This window comes from Artemia franciscana, chromosome 14, assembly GCF_032884065.1.
Source record: "Artemia franciscana chromosome 14, ASM3288406v1, whole genome shotgun sequence".
Taxonomy (NCBI): domain Eukaryota; kingdom Metazoa; phylum Arthropoda; class Branchiopoda; order Anostraca; family Artemiidae; genus Artemia; species Artemia franciscana.
The window spans coordinates 25,037,572-25,052,832 of record NC_088876.1 but is presented as its reverse complement, the minus strand read 5'-3'; the positions used below and the strand labels follow the sequence as shown (position 1 = coordinate 25,052,832).

At 34.1% G+C, this 15,261-nt stretch overlaps 1 protein-coding gene across 1 annotated transcript in view; it reads right to left on the bottom strand.

Annotated features, from left to right (window-relative positions):
* The window catches only part of LOC136035493 (rab GTPase-activating protein 1-like), a 285,782-nt gene that overhangs the window by 172,484 nt on the left and 98,037 nt on the right, over positions 1-15,261 (bottom strand). Inside the window, exon 10 of the mRNA XM_065717324.1 lies at positions 3,804-3,992. Coding sequence (XP_065573396.1) covers positions 3,804-3,992 — 189 coding nt within the window. The remainder of the gene's footprint in view (positions 1-3,803; positions 3,993-15,261) is intronic.

Genomic DNA, 15,261 nt, shown 5'->3' with positions numbered 1-15,261 from the left:
TTAACTGAAGTCCGGGTGACCGGATCTTAATGAAACTTGATATTTAGAAGTAACTCATGCCTCAGAGCTCTTATTTCAAATCCCGACCAGATCTGTTGACATTGGTGGGAGTTGGTAGGGAAAACAGAAATCTTGGAAAACACTTAGAGTAGAAAAATCGGGATGAAATTTGGTGGGTAGAATAAGCAAATGTCGTAGATACGTGATTGAGGTAACCGTACTGGATCCGTTCTCTTTGAGGGAGTTAGGGTGTGGGGTTCAGTGCTTTGCCGAGTATGGTGCTTCTGGACGTGCTAGGACGATGAAAATTGGTAGGCGTGTCAGAGAGCTCTTATCTTAAATCCCAACCGGCATTAAGCCTTCGATTTTCTTTTTAAATCAATCAATTGATTCTTAGAATTTTGCTAGAGCTCATACCATATGAGCTCTTGGCTTCTGGCTCTTCCGGCCTCGTCACAAGTGTCATATGAGCTGTTAGCTCTTGTTCTGAAAAGCCGGCGCTTTACTGAAACATAAAATTAACGCAAAAAGCAGGGTGTTCTTTTAGAAGCAAAAAAGTCATTAGGCAGCCTGCAGAAAATAATAGACTAATTTATAGGGCTCTTCGAGTCTTTCGTCGGCCTTGACATTGGCACCTTTTAGTATACGATTTAAATTCTCTAAAAAAAACTAAAGCAATTTCAGTTTCCAGTTAAACTTTTTTTTTAACAATTCCAAAAATATAGGGAAATATTAGGAGTCAGTTTATTTGAACTAGTTTTTTTCTATAAATCTATTAGTTCGATGAACCATCCCTCAAACGAGCATTGACACCGTTTAGTATACGATTTAAATTCTCTAAAAAATACTCAAGCAAGCTCAATTTTCAGTAAAGCTTATTTTTTCACAATTCTAAAAATATAGGGAAATATTAGGAGTCAGTTTATTTGAACTAGTTTTTTTTCTATAAATCTATTAGTTCGATGAACCATCCCTCAAACGAGCATTGACACCGTTTAGTATACGATTTAAATTCTCTAAAAAATACTCAAGCAAGCTCAATTTTCAGTAAAGCTTATTTTTTCACAATTCTAAAAATATAGGGAAATATTAGGAGTCTGTTTATTTGAACTAGTTTTGTAGGTATGTTGCAGTGCGTAAGCTGTATGGCAATAATTTGCGTTCGTTTTAAGTTTTAAAACAAAGTCTTTGAGTCTTGCTTCTATCAATAAAAATTTATTTTCTTTAAATAAATCTTTCATTATAGCCGAAGACGTTTGTCGTTTTAAGTTTTAACTTTAATTCTTGCTTTTATCATAAAAAAATGTATTTTCTTTAAATAAATCTTTAATTATAGCCGAAGACGTTTGCATCGATTCCCGTTTTTCTATAAATTTATTTGTTCGATAAACGATCCCTCAAACGAGCATTGACACCGTTAAGTATACGATTGAAAGTCTCTAAAAAAAGAAAAAAAGTTTTAAAACGAAGTCTTTGAGTCTTTGCTTCTATCACTAAAAATATATTTTCTTTAAATAAATCTTTAATTATAGCCGAAGACGTTTGCATCGATTTCTGATTTTCTATAATAAATCTATTTGCTTCATAAACGATCCATCAAAGAAGCACCTACAACTATACTTAGATGGTCTTTTGATTTAGAACAGCTGACTTACTTTATCTCATTTAGACTTACACGTTAAAATACTTTCACCCGGATGGATTAAACCGTGCAGAAAACGCTAAAAAGGATCTTTATAAAACTTAGAGTCATAGCGATATCAAGCTCGGATGACTGACTTATACAATAAAAACATCTTGGGAAGTGTTCAAGCGGGAAGATTCCTATTCTCACAGGATATTAGTTTCTCATAAAGCAATCATAATATTCTTCTAAAAAGCTAGAAGTTATGGGGCAAGATCTGAGTAGAATCAAAGAAAATATCAAGTGACAGAAGATATGATTGAGTCACTGAAAATTTTATTACTTATTCGAAAAAGAGTACGAAGCTACAAATGCAATAATAAATAGAAAAAAGAGACCATACGCTACAGAAAACGACAAGAATAAACTAAGACTGAGACACTACACGCGCACACACAGATTCTTAAGGACGACTCATGACAAGTCTCGACTGAATTAAAAGGATTCAGCCTGGCGCTTAGAAATAGCTGCCATAGGATCCGTAATTTGTATTAATAAATAAATAAATCTTAAAGCGAGTAATGCTTAAATCGAATATGCAAATTAAGCTGAAGACGAAAAATAGTACTTTGCTGCTGAAGTATAAATGAAACCCAAAACGAACAGAAATAAAATGAACATCTCTAAAAAAACTTTCTCTAAAAAAAAATGTCTCGAAGAAAAAAAAATATCCCGAAGAAAAAAATCTTCGAGAAAACGTCTCGAAGACAATTACGTCTTGAAGTAAAAAAAAAAAAATCCCCTAAAATATTACGCAATATCCAGTGTGTTTAATACGTCATCCATATTTACATCGGGGGGGGGGGGGCTCCCCGATTGACTAGCGGTACGTAAGTTCTATCAAAACAAGTGTCGTTGACACGCGAAGAAATAGCTTAGAAATAGCAACAACAGGATTCGCAATTTCACTCACTTATAAAAATTTGAACGCAACTTTCCTCTATCATTTGCGAAAAAAAACAGCTAAGAAATGGAGACTAAGCTAAAAATGTGGTTTAGCTTAACCAAATCATTGTACGGTCGGGGTCAAATCTATCTGTTATATTACTTTCTGTGGCTGACAGAGAGTGTCCCATATATTTTTCTCGCCTTTTCCTCCGAAGAGTTCTTAGTCGGGCACGCATAGATGTCAGGTCTGACGAAAAACACAACTTCAATTTGGCTAGGGTCAAATGTAGGACCGATTTAATCAGTTTCCTCTTTTAATTCTCAGATGAAAAAACTCATTTGGAGACTTAACAGAATAGTAAATGCTGAATAATCTTCATAGGGTACACATAATTAAAATTCTAAGATAGAGAAATTACTGGAGGTTCATTCCAAGAGATAGAAAAAGATTTTTATTAAGACAAAGCCTCAGCTTCCTTCTTTAAAATGTATTTCTAGAAGATATCTCTAAATCTGCATGTTTTATTTTATTGTATTTTCTTTCCATAAAAGAGAGATGCACATAAGGTTTCAAATTTATTTGCAATTAATTTTATAAAATACACCTTACATGCATGAAGCCGTTAAATACGACTTAAGACGTATAAAGACGTATAAGACGTTTAACCTTCGGTAAAGACGAAGGTTATACCTTGACAATACCCAATTGACAATGTCAATGACAATGACAATACACTTTACATGCATAAAGTCGTTAAATATAAAACTTACATGTAATAACAAAGCAGCTGCGATGAAGGTTATACCTTGACAATACCCAATTGACAATGTCAATGACAATGACAATACACCTTATATGAATAAAGTCGTTAAATATAAAACTTACATGTAATAACAGAGCAGCTGAGATGAAGATTATACCTTGACAATACCCAATTGACAATGTCAATGACAATGACAATACACCTTACATGCATAAAGTAGTTAAATATAAAACTTAAATGCAATAACAAAGCAGCTGCGATGAAGGTTATACCTTGACAATACCCAATTGACAATGTCAATGACAATGACAATACACCTTACATGCATAAAGTAGTTAAATATAAAACTTAAATGCAATAACAAAGCAGCTGCGATGAAGGTTATACCTTGACAATACCCAATTGACAATGTCAATGACAATGACAATACACCTTACATGCATAAAGTCATGAAAAATAAAACTTACATGTAATAACAAAGCAGCTGCGATGAAAGTTATACCTTGACAATACCCAATTTCTTCATCATAAATAGAATAGGCTTTAACAATTTTTGCCAAGGCATCTTGTCCATGTCCACCATTTTCTTTAAAATAGTCATGGGCTGGAAAAGTTCGATGAAGGTCTCGTAAGATCACCTCTTCTGCAGAGCATTCCTAGAATACGTATGATGACTGAAACATATTATGCGCACTGAAAAGACTCATAATAGTCATATCCGAACCGTGTGCAGTCAGGACCAGGGTTGCCGCTCGGTGAGAAAAAATCTCTAAATTTTGCGGTTTTTGGTTTATATTGCTTGATATATGTTGATTTAGTGTTTTTCTTATTTACACGATATAAAAAATCACTAAAAATAGTGACAAACGGCTAGAAGTCCCAACCCTGGTCAGGACATGTGGCGCAAAAGACTTCTTAAGAATGCTGCGAAACAACAAAACATGCCGAGCACGATAGTTAAATTAAAATTAATCAGATACTAAAGAATCTGTTTCCCAAAATCTCAAGACATATCCTTTTGTTTTAATAACACTGATTCTAGTTAAGAAGATATTACTCTTTTTCTTTTAAAGCTGTGGTTTAAGGGGACATCCCCTTTCCCTCCTTTAGTTAGAAATATTTACTAATTAGTTAAAGGAATAGTAAGAACCTGGATGTAATTAAAAAAAAAAGTTTTCAATACGGAAAAACAATGACAACAAAACTTAAAATTAAGACGTATTATCCTAAATATGAAGATTGCTACCTCTCCTTTCCACCCACCCCTGCTTGTTAAACAAAAGTCAAAGTTAGTGTAAAGAAGCTTGCAGCTTACTCAAAAATTAAGCTTCCTAAAAAAAAAATTAAGCTTCCTAAATTAAGCTTCCTTTTTTTAAAAAAAAAGGCTTCCTAAAAATTATTAGAGATAAATGTGAGCATTTGCAGATGTTTTAGGCAGGTGTTTTAGTGTCAGTTTGAAGTTACAGAGTTAAGAATCAATTCGGCGCTTTAGCAGAAAAACTCCCAAAAGTTGTATTTAAAAATTGATTTGGTTTCGGTTAACCTTCTTATTATCTTTTGGGTTATGTCAATTTACTTTCTAAAGAAAGGATTTAGGGTTTAATAACATTTTTTTTTTTTTTTTGGCCAAGTTCACTACAAGCCCTTGTTTTTTGGGGTTTTTTTTTTGTAGTGTCCTTCTGAAGTTACAAAGTTGAGAATCAATTTAGTGTAACAAAAAACTATTGAAACATTTACAAAAACTAAATGCCACCTACACATTAAATTACTTAAAAATAGCAACCAAAGAGTGGTCTCTGTATTATTGTACTACATCCTCTAAACACAATAAAAGATGCTGTCCTGCAGAGAGGACGTCATCCTGCCACACTAAATCCCCGCTTACGGCGGCCAAATTACACCATAAAAAATTTCTTGAATTCCGATTTAACGAAGTGGCCCCCCCCCAAAAAAAAAAATTAACGACTTGGTTTCAGATAACCTTCTGAAAGGCTTATTTATACAAGAAATAAAAAGTTGAGATTACGCTCAATCGAGAATCGTAAGCAAAACTTTACAAGAGGGGAGGGCGTATAATATTCAGGATTTTTGTTCGCAGTGGACGGGGGGGGGTGTATGTAGTGCTTTCTTTCGGAGACGGGGATCATAAAAAAACTTTACAAAACAAATCAAAGTTTGTATATTTTCATTTCTGTCCCTTTTTTAAGCCTAATTGTTTTTCAAAAAGACGGCAATAAATAAATCAACAAATTTATTTGATCAATAGATTTGTAACACAAAACACTACAATCTGGCACGTACTCAGGGGGGCCTTCGATCCCGAGCCCCCCCCCCCTCCCGAAATTTTGTGAAATGTTTAATTTCACCATGGTTTCTTGGAATTTCTGGCAGAAGAAGGACATTTATTAGGAATCTAGATACATGTGTGAAGTCTTTTTTGGGCGATTTTACAGCATGCAATTATCTAGTCAACTCACTGCCCAATTATTAACCCATTTTCTGTCTAACCTTTTATCTTCTTTGAAGTAATTAGTAATTGTACTGTCATTTTGTTTTTTTTTTTTTTTGTTTTTTTTGTAAAGAGAGTTTGCTTTCCATAGCAAAATAGGATATTAGGGAATTTACCCCCCCTTTTCAGGATAAAGTAGAGCTTTTAATATATCTATTTTGGAAACAATAATTTTTCATTAAAATCTACATTTTTGCAATAGAAGAACTACCCCCCACAGCACCCATATTGCACTGTTAACCCTGAAATGTCCCTTTCAGTGGGATATAATAGATTAATCAATGGTTCTAAATCGCTGTGAACATAACCTGAGCCTAGAACATACTTTTGAGGCTTCAGTCTTCTTCCCCCCTTCCGCTACAATACTACAGATTAAAGTTAATCTGTATTTTCCGATATGCGTGCTTTTTGCATTACTAAACAAAAAGTGCTATTTCATATCTGCTGTTTCGAAGGTTTTGGCCCCCCCCGCCGAAAAAAAAAATTTCCTACGCACGTGCCTGATTACAACATAGTCTCCCCCGTAATGAATTACAGAAAAAAAAAAACAGGAAAAGCCAGGAACAAAAAAGGGAGAAAGAAAAATGAAACAAATACATAAAATAAAAGAATTCAAGCGCTCCCAAATTTAATAAACTCAGTAAAAGAGAAAAAATCATCAAGGCATTTCACGATTTTCTCTTTCCTGTTTCTCTTTCCTATTTTATCTACATTCTTGGTTTCTATTTATCGTTATTATTCTTATGATTACCACCTATTTTCTTATATAATTATTTTCTGTATTCTAGGGTTTATTGTTTAGGGTTCTTCCAGTGTTTTATAATTGTATGGCGTGGTCTACACCAAGCCAAACTTTTTGCGCCGAGTAATCGTTTTAAGTTTGTAATATCATTTTAGTTTTAATAAAATGATTGATTAAAGTAAATTTAATTCTTTAAATTCAAAAATTTTGAAGAAGAATTATAACTTTGTAAGCATGCCCTGTTCAAGTAAAGCGCAAGTGGTAGTCTGGCACTAAGAGCTGGGGAGTAAATCTTTCACTTATTCGGGTATAAGTTTGACTCCTTCTTTAAGGATGTTTATCCACGTTTCAGGTTTTAACAGAATGTTTCTTGTCAAGAAAAAAGCAACTGGATAAATTAAAGAAAAAAAAACTATTAAACTACTACTACTATTGTTAAATCTGATATTAAATTTATCCCAGGTTCAACATTTGTCTATTTTAGCTTATGCATTTGCCTCTTGACATCAAACACCTTTTAACACACGTGAGGTATTATCGATGTATTCAGTAAAATCCTTGAGAAATTTATAGGAACTGTAATTAAAAGCTCAACTTCATAAGAATTTAAAAAAAAAGTTTAAGATTACACACAGCAACAGTGTAATAAGTTTTAACCGACAAAAAATAGCGTCGCATTTCGTATCACTTTCTAATCCAGCCAAAATGTAACTTGATATTTAGTCAGTAGAAGCAATTCAATACCCCACTCTTTTAAGAACGTGACACTATTACTCAGCCGAATACCAAGTTGAATTATTCGGCAAATCATAAGGGACACAAAGTGACTCCCGAGTCACGTATTTTCTATATCTTTCAGAATGAGAAATATAGAGAAAAAAAAAACAATGCAGTCAAAATACTTGTATGCGTAGATTGAAAACATATCTAACTAAATTAGATATCATAGTAAAGTAGAAGAGAAAAAACTTATATAATTACTTGGAAAACTATCGCATTCTGCCTAAGTTTTATTGGGTACATTTAATCCCGTTGGGAGACCTTGAAAATGTCCTACAAAAAGTTAAAATAGTTCTGCAAAATGCCTTAGCATCGTTAAACATTTTTCTAATTGAAAAATCCCATTAATTAATTAATCAACATTTATTATATCAGAACATTTATACTAATTTCATACAATTAATCTATGTTTGTGTTCTTATGGTTTCAAATATCCACAAAATAGGAACTTCTTGGTGGAAATATTTGGACAACTCTTTTCGTAATAAAAGATTTAAAAACAAAAAATAGTCGTCGGGGAGTGAATCACCTTTAAAAATTTTCACTCCTCGCTCATGAAAAACTAGCAGTATTTAGAATCGAATTATTATAAAATCTATCACAACAAAATGATTGTTTGAGAGAAAAGGGCTTTAGAAAACAGTATAAGATATATCTGTATTAATGAGCGACCGCAGGAATCTCCGTTGTAGTCAAATTTGACAGGATGCAAATTGTAAATGGGTTGCCTACCCTACCCTAATGGGTTGTCAACTAAAAGAGAAAGAAAGTAGCTTTTGACTCGGTTCCTTCGCTTTATCTTCTTTTTATTTTTTGTATTACTGTGATTCATTAACAGCAAAGAGGAAATTTAATATTCCAGATGTCCACGATGGATTATTTTTTCTCCCTAATGATCAATTTTGATATTCATCAGCCAGAATTTTCGGATTAGCCTTGGTAATCTAAATTAAAAGAATTTACCTTTTCAAACCACTCCAAGAAAAACTAAGCTTAAAGCCTCCGAATCTCGTCATGACAAGGAGAATCAAAAGATGTTTTTATCAAGTTCGTGGTAAAGAACTATAATAAGCGACTCGGCTCAATAGTAACCGAAACTCTAAAATAACGGAATTTTGGCATCAATGGCAGCATCACAAGGATTGGCTTTTCATTATGCTGACTCCAAATATACAAGATTCATTAAGTTTAGCTTTACCCATCAAAGGCTACGGGCCTGAGAAAATTTGCCTGATTTTTGAAAAAGGGGGGAAACGCCAAAGACCCCTTAATGAAAATAACCATCAGATTCAGCGTATCAGAGAACCTTGCAGTAGAGCTTTCAAGCTCCCATCAGTAAAAATACGGAATTTTGTATTTGTTGCCAGAAGAAAGGTCATGGATGTGTGTTAATTTTTTTTTTTTTTTTTTTTTCTCAGGGGATATCGTATGCAACTAATGGTCCTAGAATATCAGTAGAAGACCCTTTCGAAAGGAAATTAAAAGTTCTTACGCCCTTTACCAAAAAGATTGGAGGGCCACTAGCCCCTCTTCAATGCCCATTTTTACCCAAAGGCGTTTAATCAAAATTTTCAGATAGGCATTTTTTCAGCATTAGTTTAAAGAAATGTGCCTCTGGAGATAAAATGATCCCCACAGCCAGCGGAGAAAGGGGTGAAATTTATGAAATTTTCCCTTTGTTTATGTATAGAATTGGTTAATGGTATATACACAGATACTTTTCGAAAGGTATTTTCCACGGGAAGAATTTTCCGTGGGGGTGGGGACTTGGACTAGCACTGCGAAAGTGTGCACTACTAAATATGGATCCATGTGGTAAATAGGAATCAAATAAGTGTTCAAATGGGGATAAGTCCACTTATTAGACAGTGAAAACAAATTCAAAAGTCTGGATATTTCAACCACATATGCAGCGATTGCCATCATCAGATATAGTAAAGCATTAAAATTAAAACTAGCATCTACACACAGAACAAAATTATTACCTCCAGCTCATTTACTAGATTTTTATTATTAAATTAAAATTAAAAATTTTAAATTAAAATTAAAACTAGCACATTTATACAGAACAAAATAATTACTTCCAGTTCACTCGCTGGATTTTTCTGAGTGAGTTCAAAAGCTGGGTTCATCCAAATTCTTGAGTTGTAAATTTTCTTCCTTAATACTGCCTAAATGTAAGTTGAATTTCTAATGATGGTGGCAAAACCTTCTCCGTCTTCTAGTTGCAAAATTAATGTAATGAAACTTACATTTGAGCAATATTTAAGAAGAAAATTTGCAACACAAGACTTTGGATATGCCCAGTTATTCAACTTTCTCTAAAAATCCAGTGAACCGGAAGTAATTATTTTTTTCTGTACAAAATGTTACTTTTAATTTTAATGCTTTAGTATATCTGCAAACGTTTGCTGTATATAAGGTCAAAATATCGGTTTTCACTGTCTAATAAATAGACTTTGAATATTTATTTGTTCGTCATAGAAAGACAATGTGTTATTGAAAAACAAATTCCCAATTTAAGGTATTACGTCAAAAATAAATAGGAGTCGGATAGTATGCTATTTATATTGAACTATACAAGCCACTGAACGTAAAGTCTTCACTTTAAGCCAAGACTTTACCAAATGCAAAATCATAGAAACAGACAGTTCAGTTACTTAACTGTTTTCCGAAGCTAAACTCAATTTGGAGATCTTGGAGTATTCCCAGAAAATTGCAAGGGTCAGGGACCCTGCGGATTCATAAAACCAAAGAACAACGCGTCTCAAACTTTTTTCAAGAGAATAAAACTAAGGCCTTAGAGCTTGTCAACCTAAGTTGCTGTTTGAGGGTTTAAATATGACAAAAATCTGTAGCGACTTCACTGTCTAGCTGAACCGCATAAATAAAATAAGCATTAGACTCTACACAGTGGCCTTGGAGATTTTAAATATTTTGTCCTAATTGCAACCGGTTAACATTCTCTATCTCATTTCAAGGCTATATACTTCTAAAATTGCAACCAGAAGATAAAAATCCACAAAGAAAACTTTTCCAAATTTTTTAAATCATTTTCCAATTCTTGGTTTTGGGCGCGATATCTTGAATCAAACAAAATGACTATAAAGGTTAGAAATAAATTGGTTCATTCAAAATACTAAATTATTTCTCTTCATCCATTCCAAACAGGAGAAACCTAAGAATGTTATTAAGTTGGGTGAAATATCGTTACTAAGTCAGGCAGGGCCAGATCCAAGGTTTTTTCGGGGGGAGGGGGTACAAAAAAATTTTTAAACCATCAAAAATGTGTTTATATTCATTTTTATTATGTTTTATGCGAGTCGGACAAACATTTCGGGGAGGGTTCAAATCCACTAGCCCCCCCTGGGATACAGCATTGAATGCAGGGCCACCTTATATAAAGTATTTATCCTTATATCCTAGGGCTCAGTAGCAACATTGACACAGTCATCAGTGACATGAATAGGTTACGAAGAATTTTATGAATAAGCATTACCCCTGAACGAATGTCCCATTATTTTGCAACTCCGGCTTTCCAAATTAGAAACTTTCTAGAAGAAACTGCTTAATATCTAAGTTTGACTGTATTTTTAACGCCTTGAAACTTTCTCTCTATCATAGGAAAACAGCTTTTGAATAGCTAAATAAAGTCATCTTTTACTGCTGGGTAGTAATAAAAATAAAGTTATTGATACTAAAAAGAGTCCGGTGGGACACGTAGGAACGAGCTAGCTATTTTGAATTTAAAACTTTATTTGCTATTTAACTATTTCGAATTTAAAATTTGAACTGTCAAGTGCAGAATATTAAAAAAAAACATATTTTACCTCAAAGGTAAGAGCGGTGACGACGGTGGATTTACCTATTATGCATGTTGTAAATATTCTATTTATTTTGTTTATTGATAGATAAGAAAAAAAATATGTACAACCAAGGGCGTATCCATTGGAGGGTTAGGGGGTTTGAAACCCTCCCCCTCCCGAAATGTTTACCCGACTCGTAAAAACGTAACTAAAATGAGTATAAATTTTTTTTATATCTTTTTAAGTTTTTTTTGTGTAACCTCCCCCCCCCCCGAAAAAGAATCCTGGATTGCAAGACTTTGGCTCACCTGAGGACTGACGCGCCCTGTGTACGGCAAATGTTCCTTTACTTTGCAACATTTGATTAAAACCTAAAATTTTCCACATGAAGAAGACTGAGGATAAAAAACAAATAATGACTTTTAGAATAAGGAACTTGAAATATTCCAAAAGAGAACAAACAGTAACAGTCGATTTATCAAGGCAAACTAAAAAAAAGAGTATTTCTGCCTACAATATTTCAAATCAAAGAAACCACGACAAAATCTTAGCTGATATTGGTGTAACAGAACGCCAAATTAACTTGCCTCGACGGTGATGAAGCCTGGTGTTCGGGAAACTGTGTTCAAATAACTGGTATTTTTGTTTCCACTTCGCTGAAAACTACTGTTACTTACACAGTCATATTAGACAAATAGAAAAAAAAAACTAAATCATTCTAAAAAAAAAAAAACTATACAAAAAATCATTGGTTCACACAAACCAACGAATTGGTTCTGAGTAAGTGACTCGTTTGTCTTCCCCCTTCTTGACAGGCCAAAGAGCCTTTGGGTAATAGTACAATGTAATATCGTATGCGTATTTCATGATTAATGAAATCTTATCTTACAAACGTCGTCCCAAAAAGGGGCTAATATTTTCTAATCCGCTTGAAACTTGTGTCCGTAAGTATTTGAGTGAAGGGAACTCCAATGCAAAAACGGCAAAAAACACTTGGAAAAGAATAATTCGCCCAAAAATGGGCCAAAAAACACAATGGGCAAGAATTCGGCAAGTTTCCGATCAGCCGCAATTACAAGAAGCAAATGGACTTGGGTTATTTTAGATGAAGCTAAATCTTAACAGTAAAAAATTTGGCTGCGCCGAAGATTGGCACTCCATAAATGGAACAAACTTTTTTCGTCTCTGATCAGTTTAATGGGTTTTTGGCGCCAAATTTAAAAATTGAAAAGACGTGTTAATATTAACTGGAGTAATCTGAAGTCCAACAACGCTTTACCAACAACGCTTTAAGCAGCCCGAAGTACTGGTTCTGCCTGCCTACCAGTGGGTAAAGGCAGGCATACTTAGCAGCCCCTACCCCTGGGGTGTAAGAGGGGACTCATCAGGTGAGACCTATGCTAATTTTAATTTGCTCCTGCTTTGTTATTTGAAATTTGCTGCTAGATTGTGAACCATATCCTGCCTTATACCCAGCCTGCCATATACTACTGCTTACTCTGTACCTGTCTTGTTGTTCACATTAAGTAAGTAATGAAAGGTCAAATCAAGCCACCCCGTGAACTTAGGTCAGACAGCTCACTCCAATTCTCTGGATCAGAATCTGTCTCAGAGCAAATACTCATCCTGACTAGCCACATGAATAATATACAAATTAAACACAAAATGTTAGCAGATTCACTGCATCCTGACAGCCTTAAATCTTCAGTGAAAGGGTTACTTGATGACCTCATATTGGCCAAGATCTCTACCCAGGTAGATGAGGCTGTGACCAAAATGAAAGAGGAACAGGCATTCATTCAACATGATGCCACTATTTCTTCAGATAAGCTTGATGCAATCAAGCAGGATATTTTCTGAGATGCTTACAAAACCACGCTTACAGCTTCTTTCATATGCCAAGTCAAAGCTTGGTTTACGTAATGTTTGGTCCAGTAAAGGTGATATCCTGTATAAAGCTCAGTCTGGAAGAGTAGTTAAGTTCAGTGATCAGGATGAAATTGATTTGTGTGCTGCAAATGCAGAAAATTGAAGTGATGGATTTTAGTTCACTTTGTTATAATATGTTGAATTGTTTTTGTATGAATTTATTTTATGTTCTTACATTTTTCCTTTTTCACTCTTCACTGTCTTCACATAATTCTGACTTGTGCTATATTATGCTTTGGGGCAATACCTTGGATGATATGTCCCTTCCCACTAATATTGCTCTATGTTTGTTTGTGATTCTACCACCTTCATGTAGTTTGCTTTCTGTTTTACTCTTGTCATGTCAGCATACTTATAGCTCACATAATTTTAACTGGTTACACATTATATTTTGTGCCACTCCTTTAATTAATATGTGCCTTTCCACTGATTTTTCATTATGTTTGTTTGTGATCCTATCACCATCATGTTGCATGGCTTCTAGAACGTTCTTGTTGTGTCTGCACACTTGCAGCTCATCGAGTTTTGACTGTTCCCATATTATATTTTGGGCCAATATTATGATTAATATATGCCATCCTACTGAATTTTTTTTATTTTTGTTTTTGACTTTCTCACCTTCATGTAGGCCAATTTCAATCATATTTTTGTCATGTCAGCATAATTGCAGCTCTTATAATCTTGACTGGCTCCACATTATACTTTTGGCCAGTACTTTGACAAATTTATTTTGCCTTAATTCTACCATATCTTTGTTCTGTGTGTTCACATGCAGATCACATAATTTTGATTGCTCAAATCTATTTTGGTCTTATTCTTTGAATATTGTGTGTCTTACCATTGATATTTATTTGTATTTGTTTGTGTTCCTATCACCTTCATGTATGCTATTTTCTATCACACTTTTGTCATGTCAGCACACTTACAGCTCACATAAATTTTACTGGTCCCATATTGTAAATTTAGCCTATTCTTCAAATATTATGAGCCATCCTACTAATGTCTCTTTATATTTCTTTGAGATCCTATTGCCTTTATGTAGCCTAATTTCTGTCATTGTTTGTCATGCCTTAACACTCACAGCTCATCTTTTCCTGATTGGTGCCACATTATTTGACCCCTTTCTTTGGTTAATATCTGCCATCCCACTGATATTTCTTTTTCTTTGTTTATGATTCCATTACCTTCAAGTGTACTATGGATAGTGTGTCATTTGTGAAGGTTTTATATGTCTGAGATAAATATGGGTATTTTCTCTTTCCTTATGAATTCTTCTATTCTTAATTCAGTTATATTTGATCAAACCAAGTAGTGCTGGTAAACAAGAGGCACACACTTCTGACCCTCTCCTTGAATCTATGGTTAGTTCTAGCTGTAATTATCACACCACCATTGATTATTGTGATAATATTATGCCCTCACTCTCTTCAAACAGTTGCTTTAATGTTTTTTGTTTGAATGTGCGTGGGATAAGAGATAAGTGGGACACTCTTAAATCGTATCTGTGGTCTGATAATTCTTGCCCTTTTGATGTCATAGGCTTGACGGAAACATGGTTATCTGACAGTGATAATTTTACAGCTTATGACATGCATGGTTATATTGCTATTCATGTCCCTAGAATGGTAACAAAGTGTTCTGGGGGTATTTCTTTGTTCATAAAATCTAGTATTGAATTTTGTAGAAGATCTGATCTTGAATCCTTGTTTACATCGGTGGTGTCTAATAGTAGGACAGTTTATTCTCTTGTTATTGATCTGAAAAGCCAGGTTGCATGTGATACTGTTTGTTTGTTCTATAAGCCCCCACCTTTTCCAACACATCTGTTCTGTGATTTGCTTGATCAGCTTTCTGGTGTGGGGACTTTCTCTAAAAAACGGATTTGTGTTTTGGGAGACTTTAATTGTAATATGTTAAATGTTGGATCAAATGATGAATGTGACCATCTTTTTGATGTATTTTCTTCTTCTGGGCTACTTCCTTCAATTTTTTTTCCTTTACGCGTTGACCCTTCAAGAAATTCTGCCACTTTAATAGATAATATTTTCACTTCTCTTTCTCCTAATTTGAAGTTCTCGTCTGGTCTTGTTTTCACTGATCTTTCTGATCACTTCTCTATTTATCTATCACTATCTGTGCCTAAAACAGAGATTACTGTG